Raw genomic sequence first — 17,766 nt, 5'->3', positions numbered from 1 at the left:
TCAGTAACTGAGTATGAGTTATTACTGAGCATTAGGATATGGTACTTACAGGAAACCAGGACATGCTTCTCCCAGCCAGAAAGTATCCTCCAACTGTTCCGCGATTAGCGCGACGCATGGACTGAAAAAATAAATTATGGGAAAGTTACTTTATAGTTCAATCCACAGTCATAAGCAACAGCTAATGCTACCGAGAATATATCCCATGTAATAACATTGTCTGATCTACTGTACAAAGCATGTACTCTGTGTGGCCTTACTGCTAAGTGCTCCCACCCCTGAGTACTGTGTATGTATCTCCACCCCTGAGTACATCCCCAGTACCTATATACACATGGATATATTACTGTATATGTATCTCCACCCCTGAGTACTGTATATGTAACTCCACCCCTGAGTACATCACCATTACCCATATACACATTAATATATTAGTGTAACTCCACCCCTGAGTACTGTGTGTGTGTGTGACTCCACCCCTGATTACTTCACTATTACACATATACACATGAATATATTAGTGTATGTAAGTCCACCCCCGAGTACATCGCCACCACCCACATATACATGGATATATTGCTGTATATGTATCTCCACCCCTGAGTACATCACCATTACCCATATACACATTAATATATTAGTGTAACTCCACCCCTGAGTACTGTGTGTGTGTGTGACTCCACCCCTGATTACTTCACTATTACACATATACACATGAATATATTAGTGTATGTAAGTCCACCCCCGAGTACATCGCCACCACCCACATATACATGGATATATTACTCTGTATGGGACCCCCACCCCTGAGTACATCACCAAAACCCATATATACATGAATATATTACTGTGTAAGTGACTTCGCCCCTGGGTACATTACCACCACCCATATACACACCCTCATCTAACCATCTCTGGATAGCCATGGTGAGCCATGGCTATCCAAGGCCTATTGTTATCAGCTGCAATACAATACAATACATAGAACAATACAGTAGGGGATTAGCAAAGTACTTCCATTACTCACTTAATCCTATTAAAGGGCTAGATGCGGATGGCTCCATCTGTACAGTGCTAACCATGAGCACTGTGGACATTTGCCCCATCCATATACTCTGTACGTGCCTCCACCCCTAATTGCTGTGGGGTTGTGGATGAAGAGTGAGGTCAGGCCCAATCTATTAGGCCCGGTGTGGGTCTTGGAGCAGGCTACTTATACCCTTTTTTACACCAGCCTAAATTAACGGGTTGGGCCCAGGAACAACCCTTTACTAGAGCTGGTGTGTAAGGTTCCCGGGGCAAAATCCCGGGAAAATTTCCTGGGATTTCAACCCTGCAGGGTTGTTCCCGAGTTCAACCCAGGGTCCTGGACGGTGTGAAAGGGGTATGGGTACTTACCCGGGTGGTCGGTCCTAGGTGCATGTTGTCAGACAGGGATCCACACAGGCTGCAGGCGCAGATGATAGGACAGGCGGCGTATATACAGTAGATGACACAGCTCTCCGGTGCCCTCACTGCAGCCGGAGAGCTGCGTCATCTGCGCCCGCCATCTGACCTGTCATCCGGGCACGCCACCTGTGTGGATCCCCAGCCTGCACCAAGGACCAGCAACCAGGGTGAGTATTCTCCACCTCCTGGCTGCCTCTGCCGCCATCCCACCACCTGCACACCTCCTCCCCATCTCCGTCCTGCTCCCTTCACACACCAGAAAATGCAGGGACTTTTCTGGTGTAAAAGGGGCCAACCCGGGAATGGCCCAGCATGATCCCTGGGCCATATTCCCGGGTGGGTTCCTGTATTTTCTGGTGTGAAAGGAGTATTAGTGATTGCACTTGCATGATGGTGATAAAGCAGCTAAGGAGAAAGGAGAAAAAGCAGTTGTGGATGGATGCACTCCTATTTCAATATTTTGTATTAGATGTCAGTGATGACCATTTATTTTAAGACCGTGGGAACTCCTTTTATCTTTATTGGTATAATTGGATGAGGAGATACCCACCAAAAATGCGAAAAATAAAAGGTTAAAATCAACACATACAAATATGGTGACAAGAAAAGAGGGTAAATAGTGTGTTTACAAATTTAAAATTTAGGCAGAAGTAGTTGGAGGATGAGGGGTTTTATTTTGTGTAATACCGGGAATAATTCCCAGCAGGATAATGTCTTGGTTACTGGAAAGTGGCGCTGCTAAATATCATATATCTTGTTTTGAACTGCATTAATTGGCTTGACAATGTGCAGCAGTTGCCTTTGAAATGTAACAAAGAAGATTTGTCTCCACATAGAATTTATTCAAGACTTGATACAATTGTATCTGTTAGATTTGCTGGCATATTGCCCAGATATTACAGATCACAATTGTATGACATTGTTGGGAAATATACTGATCTTTATCAGTGGAGCACTGGTGACCTCTACTGGTGACTGTCCTGTATACCATATTAAAGTATAGACATCTGTAATGTGATCTGTAATATCTGGGCAATATGCCAGCAAATCTAACAGATACAATTGTATCAAGTCTTGAATAAATTCTATGTGGAGACAAATCTTCTTTGTTACATTTCAAAGGCAACTGCTGCACATTGTCAAGCCAATTAATGCAGTTCAAAACAAGATATATGATATTTAGCAGCGCCACTTTCCAGTAACCAAGACATTATCCTGCTGGGAATTATTCCCGGTATTACACAAAATAAAACCCCTCATCCTCCAACTACATCTGTCTAAATTTTAATTCTGTAAACACACTATTTACCCCAGTGGTTCCCAAACTTTTTCAGATCAAGGCACCCTGTGGGTCTCCATGATTTCTTCAAGGCACCCTTAAGCTGAAATATTTAGCAAACTGTCCCTTTTTAAAGTAGTTGGGTCAAAATAACGCTAATAGTAATTAGATCAGCTAAAAAATACATCTGCACCTGCTTCCATTTAAAAAAAAACAGCCCAGGCTTTCTATAAATATCAGGTTTTTTCCAGTAAAATAATTCAATCTAAAATGGAGTTTCCTGTGCACACTATGCATCCTTGAACCAAGACCCCCACCACTCCCTGCTTACCAGCCTGATCCTCGCCTCCGTTTAGCATCCTATAAGTCTTATAGCACCCCCCCCCCACCCCAAACACACTCACAGGTTTCTCTATGCAGCACCTTGCATATAGTCATTTAGCGATTGCCAATGCTAGGACCTCAATAAGCCGCCTGGTCCCTGCTGTATATCGCTACTGCACAGTGATCGCACCCAGTGAAGAAATATATGGGTTCCAGGGATCCCTCACTTTATAAAGTTGGGGTCTTAATCCGCTGTTTCTGGGTCCCAGGCCAGCACATATTATGACTTTGAGGCCCCCGCCCTCCATTTCTGTGACTACAATGGCTACTTCAGGAGGGCAGAAGAAAGAGTGATTGGAGTGAGGAACAAAGAGGGGAGCAAAAAAATGAGGGGTGGTCAGATAAAAAGAAGGCTACATTGTAAATTAGGGAAAGAGAGAGGTGTGAGAAAGTCAGGGTGTCAGATAGAGAAAGGGGGAGAAGCAAGAGAGAGGGAAGGGTGTGAGCAGGAGTAAGAGTATGTCAGGGAGGGCTAGTGAGTGTCAGGGAGAGAAAGGGGTGAGAGATTGAGTAAGAGGAGAGAGAGGGGGGATGGAGGAAAGAGAGAGATACAAGGGGAAGCATAGGGATAGAGGTGGAGGGGAGAAGAGAGAGGAGAAAGATTATTGGCAGAAGAAATATAAAGAGAGAGGATAGAGAAGGGGCAGAGGGGAGAGAGAAAAGGAGAGAGGGGAGCAAGGGTTACAGAGACTGGCTGAGGAGGAAAGAGAGAGTGCGTGAAAGAGAAAAAGAGGAGAGAGAAAATGGAACATGGAGAGAGTGAAAAGAAGAGATGGGGTGAGGTGGGGAAAGAGAGGGGAGTTGGTGAGGGATGGGGTGAGATGACGAGGGGTGAGAGGGGTTGAGGTGATGGTGAGTGAGAGGAGGTGATGGGGGTGAGGTGTCGTGGTAGCGAGAGGAGATGGGGTGATGGGGCGAGAGGAGGTAATGGGGCAAAAGAGGCAGGTCTCATTCTCACCACCATTTACCAGCGTCGGCAGTCGCTGGGTCTTCTGCTCCCATGGCCACAGTTAGGGGTCTCCTTGGGTGCTGGCAGCCACTGGGTCTCTTGCTCCCACCACCTCTGAAGGGGGCACCCGGGTACAGGACGGCTACTGCTGCTCTCCCGCGCTGCTTCCTGCTCGCACTGATCATATCTCCCCCCGAGCGCCAGCTGCCTCCGTTCACATGTGCCCGCCGATCCAGCAATCTAAATACATCTCGTCTGCACTCCACACCCAGCCCCGGCTCAAGCTGATGACTCCCTTTTGGAGCGGCTCACACCACGGATGAAAAGGTAAAAAATACATGCGGCTGCAGGCAGGCTGCCTCGTTCGGGACATTGGCCGCGGCACCCCTGTGACAGCGCTGCGGCACACTAGGGAGCCGCGGCGCACAGTTTGGGAACCACTGATTTACCCTCTTTTCTTGTCACCATATTTGTATGTGTTGATTTTAACCTCTTATTTTTCACATTTTTGGTGGGTATCTCCTCATCCAATTATACCAATAAAGATAATAGGAGTTCCCACGGTCTTAAAATAAATGGTCATCACTGACATCTAATACAAAATATCGAAATAGGAGTGCATCCATCCACAACTGCTTTTTCTCCTTTTTTTTTCTTTGACTGTTGACCCTCAGTTGGTCAGGATGGCACCCCGGCTATAATAAATAAAACATTAAGCGGCTCTTGGCCCTTGTAACAAAGGGCGTGGATCTATTTTGTGTGCAGAATCCCAAACCCGTGTCTCTCTGTTCTGATAAAGCAGCTAGCCTGATCCTTAATTAACTCAGGAGAGGATGTGGATACATTACAAAGTGACTCAAATTCATCTGGAAAGGTGGAAAATGTGGTTTAACATTGATAAGTGTAAAGTGATTCGGTACTTGTGTAGTTTCACGGCGCCAGTGTTTGTTTTTTAATCCAGACAGCTGTGTTTAATGGTTCTCAAACTGTGGGTCCTGACCCCAAAGTGGGTCCCGACCTTCTCAGCATGGGGTCGCGACTCCATGTTACTGACCATCAGGCTGATGACTTTTCTAATCTCAGTCAGAGATTCAAGAAGTCTGAAAAATCTGTTGAATTGTCTGTTATGTTAGACTCCTCCCATCACTCTGTGCCTCCACAATGCTGCCATGTATGTGCTGTCTGCTGACTACACGTGTGGTGTGATGGGTTATGGTATACTAGACTCCTCCCATCACTCTGTGCCTCCACAATGCTGCCATGTATGTGCTGTCTGCTGACTACGCGTGTGATGTGATGCGTTATGGTATATCAGACTCCTCCCATCACTCTGTGCCTCCACAATGCTGCCATGTATGTGCTGTCTGCTGACTACGCGTGTGATGTGATGCGTTATGGTATATCAGACTCCTCCCATCACTCTGTGCCTCCACAATGCCGCCATGTATGTGCTGTCTGCTGACTACACGTGGGATGGGTTATGGTATATTAGACTCCTCCCATCACTCTGTGCCCCCACAATGCTGCCATGTATGTGCTGTCTGCTGACTACACGTGTGATGTGATGGGTTATGGTATATTAGACTCCTCCCATCACTCTGTGCTCCCACAATGCTGCCGTGTATGTGCTGTCTGCTGACTACACGTGTGATGTGATGAGTTATGGTATATCAGACTCCTCCCATCACTCTGTGCCTCCACAATGCTGCCATGTGTGTGCTGTCTGCTGACTACACGTGTGATGTGATGGGTTATGGTATATCAGACTCCTCCCATCACTCTGTGCCTCCACAATGCTGCCATGTATGTGCGTTCTGCTGACCACACATGTGATGTGATGGGTTATGGTATATCAGACTCCTCCCATCACCCTGTGCCTCCACAATGCTGCCATGTATGTGCTGTCTGCTGACTACACGTGTGATGTGAAGGGTTATGGTATATCAGACTCCTCCCATCACTCTGTGCTCCCACAATGCTGCCATGTATGTGCTGTCTGCTGACTACACCTGTGATGTGATGGGTTATGGTATATTAGACTCCTCCCATCACTCTGTGCCTCCACAATGCTGCCATGTATGTGCTGTCTGCTGACTACACATGTGATGTGATGGGTTATGGTATATCAGACTCCTCCCATCACTCTGTGCCTCCACAATGATGCCATGTATGTGCTGTCTGCTGACTACACATGTGATGTGATGGTTTATGGTATGTTAGACTCCTCCCATCACTCTGTGCCCCCACAATGCTGCCATGTATGTGCTGTCTGCTGACTACATGTGTGATGTGATGGGTTATGGTATATCAGACTACTCCCATCACTCTGTGCCCCCACAATGCTGCCGTGTATGTGCTGTCTGCTGACTACACGTGTGATGTGATGGGTTATGGTATATCAGACTCCTCCCATCACTCTGTGCCCCCACAATGCTGCCATGTATGTGCTGTCTGCTGACTACACGTGTGATGTGATGGGTTATGGTATATCAGACTCCTCCCATCACTCTGTGCCTCCACAGTGCTGCCATGTATGTACTGTCTGCTGACTACATGGGTGATGTGATGGGTTATGGTATATCAGACTCCTCCCATCACTCTGTGCCTCCACAATGCTGCCATGTATGTGCTGTCTGCTGACTACACGTGTGGTGTGATGGGTTATGGTATATTAGACTCCTCCCATCACTCTGTGCCTCCACAATGCCGCCATGTATGTGCTGTCTGCTGACTACACGTGGGATGGGTTATGGTATATTAGACTCCTCCCATCACTCTGTGCCCCCACAATGCTGCCATGTATGTGCTGTCTGCTGACTACACGTGTGATGTGATGGGTTATGGTATATTAGACTCCTCCCATCACTCTGTGCTCCCACAATGCTGCCGTGTATGTGCTGTCTGCTGACTACACGTGTGATGTGATGAGTTATGGTATATCAGACTCCTCCCATCACTCTGTGCCTCCACAATGCTGCCATGTGTGTGCTGTCTGCTGACTACACGTGTGATGTGATGGGTTATGGTATATCAGACTCCTCCCATCACTCTGTGCCTCCACAATGCTGCCATGTATGTGCGTTCTGCTGACCACACATGTGATGTGATGGGTTATGGTATATCAGACTCCTCCCATCACCCTGTGCCTCCACAATGCTGCCATGTATGTGCTGTCTGCTGACTACACGTGTGATGTGAAGGGTTATGGTATATCAGACTCCTCCCATCACTCTGTGCTCCCACAATGCTGCCATGTATGTGCTGTCTGCTGACTACACCTGTGATGTGATGGGTTATGGTATATTAGACTCCTCCCATCACTCTGTGCCTCCACAATGCTGCCATGTATGTGCTGTCTGCTGACTACACATGTGATGTGATGGGTTATGGTATATCAGACTCCTCCCATCACTCTGTGCCTCCACAATGATGCCATGTATGTGCTGTCTGCTGACTACACATGTGATGTGATGGTTTATGGTATGTTAGACTCCTCCCATCACTCTGTGCCCCCACAATGCTGCCATGTATGTGCTGTCTGCTGACTACATGTGTGATGTGATGGGTTATGGTATATCAGACTACTCCCATCACTCTGTGCCCCCACAATGCTGCCGTGTATGTGCTGTCTGCTGACTACACGTGTGATGTGATGGGTTATGGTATATCAGACTCCTCCCATCACTCTGTGCCCCCACAATGCTGCCATGTATGTGCTGTCTGCTGACTACACGTGTGATGTGATGGGTTATGGTATATCAGACTCCTCCCATCACTCTGTGCCTCCACAGCAATGTTCCCTCTAATTTTACCAAGGCTGTGTGCGGCAAAAGATATTGGCTGTGCAACTTTGGAAGGAAATGTAAATTTTTGTGCGTCACATAACGTATACAGGCCTAGGTTTCGAGTTCTGTTCAGTTAATAAAGCAATTTGAATGTTTACAGACTTCACACACCACACATATAGGCTATAGCAGTGATTTTTAACCTTATTAAACTCATGGCACACTAACCAAGATTTTAACCATTGTGCGCTCAGTTGTAATGTCTGTGCGCGGGCTCGGCGAGTTGTGTGCGCGCGCACATGCGCACAGCTTAGAGGGAACACTGCTCCACAGTGCTGCCATGTATGTACTGTCTGCTGACTACATGGGTGATGTGATGGGTTATGGTATATCAGACTCCTCCCATCACTCTGTGCCTCCACAATGCTGCCATGTATGTGCTGTCTGCTGACTACACATGTGATGTGATGGGTTATGGTATATCAGACTCCTCTCATCACTCTGTGCCTCCACAATGCTGCCATGTATGTGCTGTCTGCTGACTACACGTGTGATGTGATGGGTTATGGTATATCAGACTCCTCCCATCACTCTGTGCCTCCACAATGCTGCCATGTATGTGCTGTCTGCTGACTACACGTGTGATGTGATGGGTTATGGTATATCAGACTCCTCCCATCACTCTGTGCCTCCACAATGCTGCCATGTATGTGCTGTCTGCTGACTACACGTGTGATGTGATGGGTTATGGTATATCAGACTCCTCCCATCACTATGTGCCTCCACAATGCTGCCATGTATGTGCTGTCTGCTGACTACACGTGTGATGTGATGGGTTATGGTATATCAGACTCCTCCCATCACTCTGTGCCTCCACAATGCTGCCATGTATGTGCTGTCTGCTGACTACACGTGTGATGTGATGGGTTATGGTATATCAGACTCCTCCCATCACTCTGTGCCCCCACAATGCTGCCATGTATGTGCTGTCTGCTGACTACACGTGTGATGTGATGGGTTATGGTATATCAGACTCTTCCCATCACTCTGTGCCTCCACAATGCTGCCATGTATGTGCTGTCTGCTGACTACACGTGTGATGTGATGGGTTATGGTATATCAGACTCCTCCCATCACTCTGTGCCCCCACAGTGCTGCCATGTATGTGCTGCCTGCTGACTACACGTGTGATGTGATGGGTTATGGTATATCAGACTCCTCCCATCACTCTGTGCCTCCACAGTGCTGCCATGTATGTGCTGCCTGCTGACTACACGTGTGATGTGATGGGTTATGGTATATCAGACTCCTCCCATCACTCTGTGCCCCCACAATGCTGCCATGTATGTGCTGTCTGCTGACTACATGTGTGATGTGATGGGTTATGGTATATTACACTCCTCCCATCACTCTGTGCCCCCACAATGCTGCCATGTATGTGCTGTCTGCTGACTACACGTGTGATGTGATGGGTTATGGTATATCAGACTCCTCCCATCACTCTGTGCCCCCACAATGCTGCCATGTATGTGCTGTCTGCTGACTACACGTGTGATGTGATGGGTTATGGTATATCAGACTCCTCCCATCACTCTGTGCCTCCACAATGCTGCCATGTATGTGCTGTCTGCTGACTACACGTGTGATGTGATGGGTTATGGTATATCAGACTCCTCCCATCACTCTGTGCCCCCACAATGCTGCCATGTATGTGCTGTCTGCTGACTACACGTGTGATGTGATGGGTTATGGTATATCAGACTCCTCCCATCACTCTGTGCCTCCACAATGCTGCAATGTATGTGCTGTCTGCTGACTACACGTGTGATGTGATGGGTTATGCTATATTAGAATCCTCCCATCACTCTGTGCCTCCACAATGCTGCCATGTATGTGCTGTCTGCTGACTACACGTGTGATGTGACGGGTTATGGTATATTAGACTCCTCCCATCGCTCTGTGCCTCCACAATGCTGCCATGTATGTGCTGTCTGCTGACTACACGTGTGATGTGACGGGTTATGGTATATTAGAATCCTCCCATCACTCTGTGCCCCCACAATGCTGCCGTGTATGTGCTGTCTGCTGACTACACGTGTGATGTGATGGGTTATGGTATATTAGAATCCTCCCATCACTCTGTGCCCCCACAATGCTGCCGTGTATGTGCTGTCTGCTGACTACACGTGTGATGTGATGGGTTATGGTATATCAGACTCCTCCCATCACTCTGTGCCCCCACAATGCTGCCGTGTATGTGCTGTCTGCTGACTACACGTGTGATGTGATGGGTTATGGTATATCAGACTCCTCCCATCACTCTGTGCCTCCACAATGCTGCCGTGTATGTGCTGTCTGCTGACTACACGTGTGATGTGATGGGTTATGGTATATCAGACTCCTCCCATCACTCTGTGCCTCCACAATGCTGCCGTGTATGTGCTGTCTGCTGACTACACCAGATGTGATGACCTTCTGCAGTAACTTTCTGGGGTCCCATAATTATTTTTATTGTCTGATGGGGTCCCAGAGCTAAATAGTTTGAGGACCCCTGGCTGTGTTTTATGTTTCTTTGAAAATTGGCAGCTTGCAAGAGTCTGTGATTACTTTAACTGTGAAACTTGGCTGGTTTCCACAGACTCCTACACTCAGCGGCGTAGCTTTGTTTGGGGCGCCCCCCACCGTTAATGGGGGGGCGCACCCCCTCCCGGCCCGCCCGCCCATCCGTCCGGCCTACCGTGCCTGCCCCCCCCCGTGCCCCCTCCCCCCATTGCTGCATACTTACCTGTCCGCGCGTCCCGGCTCCCCTCCTGGCTTCAATAAATTCTATGCAGACGGACCACGATAAAATGTCCGCCCCCATACAGCAGACAGTTTCAGAGATCAGTCTGCTTTATGGGGCGGCCATTTTATCGTGGTCTGTCTCCATAGCATTGATTGAAGCCAGGAGAGGAGCCGAGACGCGCGGACAGGTAAGCATGCGGGGGATGGGGGGCGGGGGGATTACTATAGCACCGCAGCCCCCCCGGTGCCCTCATATGCACAGCGCCCCCCGCGACCGCAGGGGCTGCGGTGCTATGGTTACGCCACTGGCTACACTGTACTAGGCTAGCGCGCGCTCACTTTGTGCTTAATCTGTGTAACTGTGCTAAACTACGTTATCGGTGACTACACTGTACTAGGCTAGTGCGCGCGGTCACTCTGTGCTTAATCTGTGTAACTGTACTAAGCTACGTTATCGGTGACTACACTGTACTAGGCTAGTGCGCGCGGTCACTCTGTGCTTTATCTGTGTAACTGTACTAAGCTACGTTATCGGTGACTACACTGTACTAGGCTAGTGCGCGCGGTCACTCTGTGCTTAATCTGTGTAACTGTACTAAGCTACGTTATCGGTGACTACACTGTACTAGGCTAGTGCGCGCGGTCACTCTGTGCTTAATCTGTGTAACTGTACTAAGCTACGTTATCGGTGACTACACTGTACTAGGCTAGTGCGCGCGGTCACTCTGTGCTTAATCTGTGTAACTGTACTAAACTACGTTATCGGTGACTACACTGTACTAGGCTAGCGCGCGCTCACTATGTGCTTCATCTGTGTAACTGTACTAAACTAAGTTATCGGTGACTACACTGTACTAAGCTAGCGCGCGCTCACTCTGTGCTTAATCTGTGTAACTGTACTAAACTACGTTATCGGTGACTACACTGTACTAGGCTAGTGCGCGCGGTCACTCTGTGCTTAATCTGTGTAACTGTACTAAGCTACGTTATTGGTGATTACACTGTACTAGGCTAGCACGCGCTCACTCTGTGCTTAATCTGTGTAACTGTACTAAAATACGTTATCGGTGACTACACTGTACAAGGCTAGCGCACGCTCACTCTGTGCTTAATCTGTGTAACTGTACTAAAATACTTTATCGGTGACTACACTGTACTAGGCTAGCGCGCGCTCACTCTGTGCTTAATCTGTGTAACTGTAGTAAAATACGTTATCGGTGACTACACTGTACTAGGCTTGCGCGCGCTCACTCTGTGCTTAATCTGTGTAACTGTACTAAGCTACATTATGGGTGACTACACTATACTAGGCTAGCACACGCTCACTTCTAAGGTACGTTATCGGTGACTGCACTGTACTAGGCCAGCGCGCGCTCACTCTGTGCTTAATATGTGTAACTGTACTAAGCTACGTTATTGGTGACTACACTGTACTAGGCTAGCGCGCGCTCACTATGTGCTTCATCTGTGTAACTGTACTAAACTACGTTATCGGTGACTACACTGTACTAGGCTAGCGTGCGCTCACTCTGTGCTTAATCTGTGTAACTGTACTAAAATACGTTATCGGTGACTACACTGTACTAGGCTAGCGCGCGCTCACTCTGTGCTTAATCTGTGTAACTGTACTAAGGTACGTTATCGGTGACTACACTGTACTAGGCTAGCGTGCGCTCACTCTGTGCTTAATCTGTGTAACTGTACTAAACTACGTTATCGGTGACTACATTGTACTAAGCTAGTGCACGCTCACTATGTGCTTCATCTGTGTAACTGTACTAAGGTACGTTATCGGTGACTACACTGTACTAGGCCAGCGAGCGCTCACTCTGTGCTTAATCTGTGTAACTGTACTAAGGTACGTTATTGGTGACTACACTGTACTAGGCTAGCGCGCGCTCACTCTGTGCTTAATCTGTGTAACTGTAGTAAAATACATTATCGGTGACTACACTGTACTAGGCTTGCGCGCGCTCACTCTGTGCTTAATCTGTGTAACTGTACTAAGCTACATTATGGGTGACTACACTATACTAGGCTAGCGCGCGCTCACTCTGTGCTTAATCTGTGTAACTGTACTAAAATACGTTATCGGTGACTACACTGTACTAGGCTTGCGCGCGCTCACTCTGTGCTTAATCTGTGTAACTGTACTAAGCTACATTATGGGTGACTACACTATACTAAGCTAGCGCGCGCTCACTCTGTGCTTAATCTGTGTAACTGTACTAAACTACGTTATCGGTGACTACACTGTACTAGGCTAGTGCACGCTCACTATGTGCTTCATCTGTGTAACTGTACTAAACTAAGTTATCGGTGACTACACTGTACTAGGCTAGCGTGCGCTCACTCTGTGCTTAATCTGTGTAACTGTACTAAACTACGTTATCGGTGACTACACTGTACTAAGCTAGCGCGCGCTTGCTCTGTGCTTAATCTGTGTAACTGTACTAAGCTACGTTATTGGTGATTACACTGTACTAGGCTAGCGCGCGCTCACTCTGTGCTTAATCTGTGTAACTGTACTAAGATACGTTATCGGTGACTACACTGTACAAGGCTAGCGCACGCTCACTCTGTGCTTAATCTGTGTAACTGTACTAAAATACTTTATCGTGACTACACTGTACTAGGCTAGCACGCGCTCACTCTGTGCTTAATCTGTGTAACTGTAGTAAACTACGTTATCGGTGAATACACTGTACTAGGCTAGCGCACGCTCACTTCTAAGGTACGTTATTGGTGACTGCACTGTACTAGGCCAGCGCGCGCTCACTCTGTGCTTAATATGTGTAACTGTACTAAGCTATGTTATCGGTGACTACACTGTACTAGGCTAGCGCGCGGTCACTCTGTGCTTAATCTGTGTAACTGTACTAAACTACGTTATTGGTGACTACACTGTACTAGGCTAGCGCGCGCTCACTCTGTGCTTAATCTGTGTAACTGTACTAAGGTAAGTTATCGGTGACTACACTGTACTAGGCTAGCGTGCGCTCACTCTGTGCTTAATCTGTGTAACAGTACTAAGGTACGTTTTTGGTGAAATAGCGGATTTTTTAGCGCTGCAGTAGCGTCACAGTCACAAACAGTGGCTGTAGTCGCAAACTGCGTCTAGTTGGCCACAGTCAGAATTTGAGTCACAGTTGCGTCCCAGTCACAAACACACTGCGATAGGCATAGGCAAACTAGGCAATTGCCTAGGCATTCCAAATGCCCTAGGCAATTGCCTAGTTTGCCTATGCCTAAGGCCGGCCCTGATCTAGTGGGATCACTTAGAAAATGCCAATAAATCGCTACATGGGTAGGCCCCATTAGGTCTCTCAGACTGCCTGGGGGTAAAGGCATACTTGCCTACTTTTGAAAACTAGTTTCAGGGAGATTATAGTTGGTAGTAGAATTTTGCACATGCCCCATTGAGGGGGCGTGTCATGCTCCACCCAAAGGGCGTGTCTAGTTCCATATATGGAGACATTGTGAACTGAGATTGTGAATGTGGCACTTAGAAGCGTGGGTGTGTACTGCTACATCTGAGAGGAATCTTTTATTATGACTTATATCCAAATGTAGATGAGCCCCAAAGCAGTTAGTAAGAGCTACTATACTTGGTAAAGTGCTGGGAAATGGCGCTGATGATTCAATGTAACTGTATCTGTCTCTCATTCCTTATTTCCCCAAAATGTACCAGTGTAATGTGGGCTAGGTGACATGAGGGAGATTGCTAGACTAATGAGGGAGAGAGGGAGATTGCTGCTATATCAGGGAGTCTCCTGCAGAATGCAGGAGGGGAGGTAACTATGGTGTAACAGTGTAATGTGGGCTAGGTGACAAGAGGGAGATTGCTAGACTAATGAGGGAGAGAGGGAGATTGCTGCTATGTCAGGGAGTCTCCTGCAGAATGCAGGAGGGGAGGTAACTATGGTGTAACAGTGTAATGTGGGCTAGGTGACATGAGGGAGATTGCTAGACTAATGAGGGAGAGAGGGAGATTGCTGCTATGTCAGGGAGTCTCCCACAGAATGGAGGAGGGTAGGCAACTATAATGTAACAGTGTAATGTGGGCTAGGTGACATGAGGGAGATTGCTAGACTAATGAGGAGAGAGGGAGATTGCTGCTATGTCAGGGAGTCTCCTGCAGAATGCAGGAGGGGAGCTAACTATGATGTAACAGTGTAATGTGGGCTTGGTGACAAGAGGGAGATTGCTAGACTAATAAGGGAGAGAGGGAGATTGCTGATATGTCAGGGAGTTTCCTGCAGAATGCAGGAGGGGAGGTAATTATGATGTAACAGTGTCATGTGGGCTAGGTAACATGAGGGAGATTGCTAGACTAATGAGGGAGAGAGGGAGCTTGCTGCTATGTCAGGGAGTCTCCTGCAGAATGCAGGAGGGGAGGTAACTATGATGTAACAGTGTAATGTGGGCTAGGTGACATGAGGGAGATTGCTAGACTAATGAGGGAGAGAGGGAGATTGCTGCTATGTCATGGAGTCTCCTGCAGAATGCAGGAGGGGAGGTAACTATGGTGTAACAGTGTATGTGGGCTAGGTGACATGAGGGAGATTGCTAGACTAATGAGGGAGAGAGGGAGATTGCTGCTATGTCAGGGAGTCTCCTGCAGAATGCAGGAGGGGAGGTAACTATGATGTAACAGTGTCATGTGGGCTAGGTAACATAAGGGAGATTGCTAGATTAATGAGGGACAGATGGAGATTGCTGCTATGTCAGGGAGCCTCCTGCATAATGCAGGAGGGAAGGTAACTATGATGTAACAGTGTAATGTGGGCTAGGTGACATGAGGGAGATTGCTAGACTAATGAGGGAGAGAGGGAGATTGTTCCTGTCAGGGAGTCTCCTGCAGAATGTAGGAGGGGAGGTAACTATGATGTAACAGTGTAATGTGGGCTAGGTGACATGAGGGAGATTGCTAGACTTATGAGGGATAGAGGGAGATTTCTGCTATGTCAGGGAGTCTCCTGCAGAATGCAGGAGGGGAGGTAACTATGATGTAACAGTGTAATGTGGGCTAGGTGACATGAGGGAGATTGCTGGACTAATGAGGGAGATTGCTCCTGTGTCAGGGAGTCTCCTGCAGAATACAAGAGGGGAGGTAACTATGATGTAACAGTGTAAGGTATAAATACCAGGACGGTTCCGTGAAAAACGGGACAGTTGGGAGGTATGACTTTGGGTAAAGTCTGTGAGAGGAAGCCAGTGAGCAGTGCTTGGTGACACTAATGGTGTGTACACACTTGTACAATGTGCATGAGATTTTGACGATATAGTCAAAATCTCATCTGGATCGCATGCAGATTGTATGGGTTTTAACCCTTGCGATCCCGATGCGATCCCAAAGCACGCTCCCGTATCGCAGCCAGAAAGTCTTGGCTGCATAGACTATATAGTGCAGATCTGCACTATATAGTCTAAATTGTATGCAGATAGTCTAAATTGTATTAATTGTAATATAGTCTAAATTGTACAAGTGTGTACACACCTTAAATGTGTGTACACACTTGTACAATTTAGACTATGTATACAATTTAGACTATCTGCATACAATTTAGACTATATAGTGCAGATCTGCACTATATAGTCTATGCAGCCAAGACTATATAGTCAAAATCTCATCTGGATCTCATGCAGATTGGACAAGTGTGTACACACCATTATTAGTGTTAGGAATGATTACATTTAGGGATGTATTGTGTTTCCACCAGACATGTTGGACTTCTGTCAGCTGCTGTACCCCAGGAGATGGGACCTGTGCCCCGGCAGAAGCACTGCTTAGTAAGCATGTCACAGTCACACTATCAGAGGTCTCTCATGTGTGTCGGCTAGGTCACAAAGCCGCACATCAGCACAATTCACACAAATTGTGCACATTCCTTCTACATGTAAACGAGCTCATTAGTTAATGCTGAACAGATCACTAATCACAGGACCTTGCAGACTGTCGCACCACATCCCAGCGGCAGGAAGAATCTGCACCCGCCCAATAATGATCATTTACCATAGTCATACACACCAGCCCTAAATCTACACTGGACTCTGCAGAGCATTACTCCTTACAGCAGATCTGCGCTGCACTTTGCAGAGCATTACTCCATATAGCAGATCTACGCTGCACTCTGCAGAGCATTACTCCATACAGCAGATCTACGCTGCACTCTGCAGAGCATTACTACATACAGCAGATCTACACTGCACTCTGCAGAGCATTACTCCATACAGCAGATCTACGCTGCACTCTGCAGAGCATTACTCCAAACAGCAGATCTACGCTGCACACTGCACAGCATTACTCCATACATCAGATCTACGCTGCACTCTGCAGAGCATTACTCCATACAGCAGATCTACACTGCACTCTGCAGAGCATTATTCCAAACAGCAGATCTACACTGCACTCTGCAGAGCACACTCCTCATATCCCATTATATAGCATTGTCCAGTATAACATGTTTAACCCCCTGCAGAGCACCCCTCCATATAATAGCTCTGCAGGGCATCTCTCCATAGAATAGTTCTGCAGAGCATCCCTCCATATAATAGCTCTGCAGAGCATTCCTCCATATAATAGCTCTGCAGAGCATTCCTCCATATAATAGCTCTGCAGAGCAGAGTCCTCATACTGTATATAACAAATGATTGAATAACAGCAATACAGACAGAGTAACAATAGAGGAATCGCAGAGCTTTGTATAGAGTGACACAATCTGATGTGTATCGGTGGCAAAACACATATATTGTATATGAAGATCATCTGCACAATGTTGTGTAAGAAGGAATAATGAGGAATGAATCCATCACTTACCCACAGGCCCACTCCAATCACCACCACAAAATACCCTACAATCACAGAGATGTCCGCCGGATTAGTAATAGCCGCTGAGGTTCCTGGGGAAGGGGTAGTCATGGTCTCTGTCACCCCGTCTGTCTGGTGGTCCATCTATGCTCGCCTGTCTCTTCCCACTTCCTTCTCTGCCTGCCTGTGGTCTCTTCCTTCCCTGTATCCCTGTCTGACTGGTGCTCACTTCCTTCTCTGCCCGCCTGTCTCTTCCCACCCTGTGGTCTCTTCCTTCCCTGTATCCCTGTCTGACTGGTGCTGTCTTCCTTCTCTGCCCGCCTGT

General features: G+C 47.4%; 1 protein-coding gene across 1 annotated transcript in view; it reads right to left on the bottom strand.

Annotated features, from left to right (window-relative positions):
• Positions 1–17,715, bottom strand: part of SLC5A2 (solute carrier family 5 member 2) — a 103,971-nt gene extending 86,256 nt beyond the window's left edge. Inside the window, exons 1-2 of the mRNA XM_083152183.1 lie at positions 17,451–17,715; positions 50–121 (exon numbers count right to left, since the gene is read on the bottom strand). Of these exons, the coding sequence (XP_083008309.1) occupies positions 50–121; positions 17,451–17,585 (207 nt within the window). The 5' untranslated portion in view covers positions 17,586–17,715. The remainder of the gene's footprint in view (positions 1–49; positions 122–17,450) is intronic.
• Between the last annotated feature and the right edge of the window lie 51 nt (positions 17,716–17,766).

The sequence above is a fragment of the Crinia signifera genome, chromosome 7 (genome assembly GCF_055691185.1).
Source record: "Crinia signifera chromosome 7, ASM5569118v1, whole genome shotgun sequence".
In the NCBI taxonomy this organism is placed as follows: Eukaryota; Metazoa; Chordata; class Amphibia; order Anura; family Myobatrachidae; genus Crinia; species Crinia signifera.
This window is presented reverse-complemented; position numbering and strand designations above follow the sequence as displayed.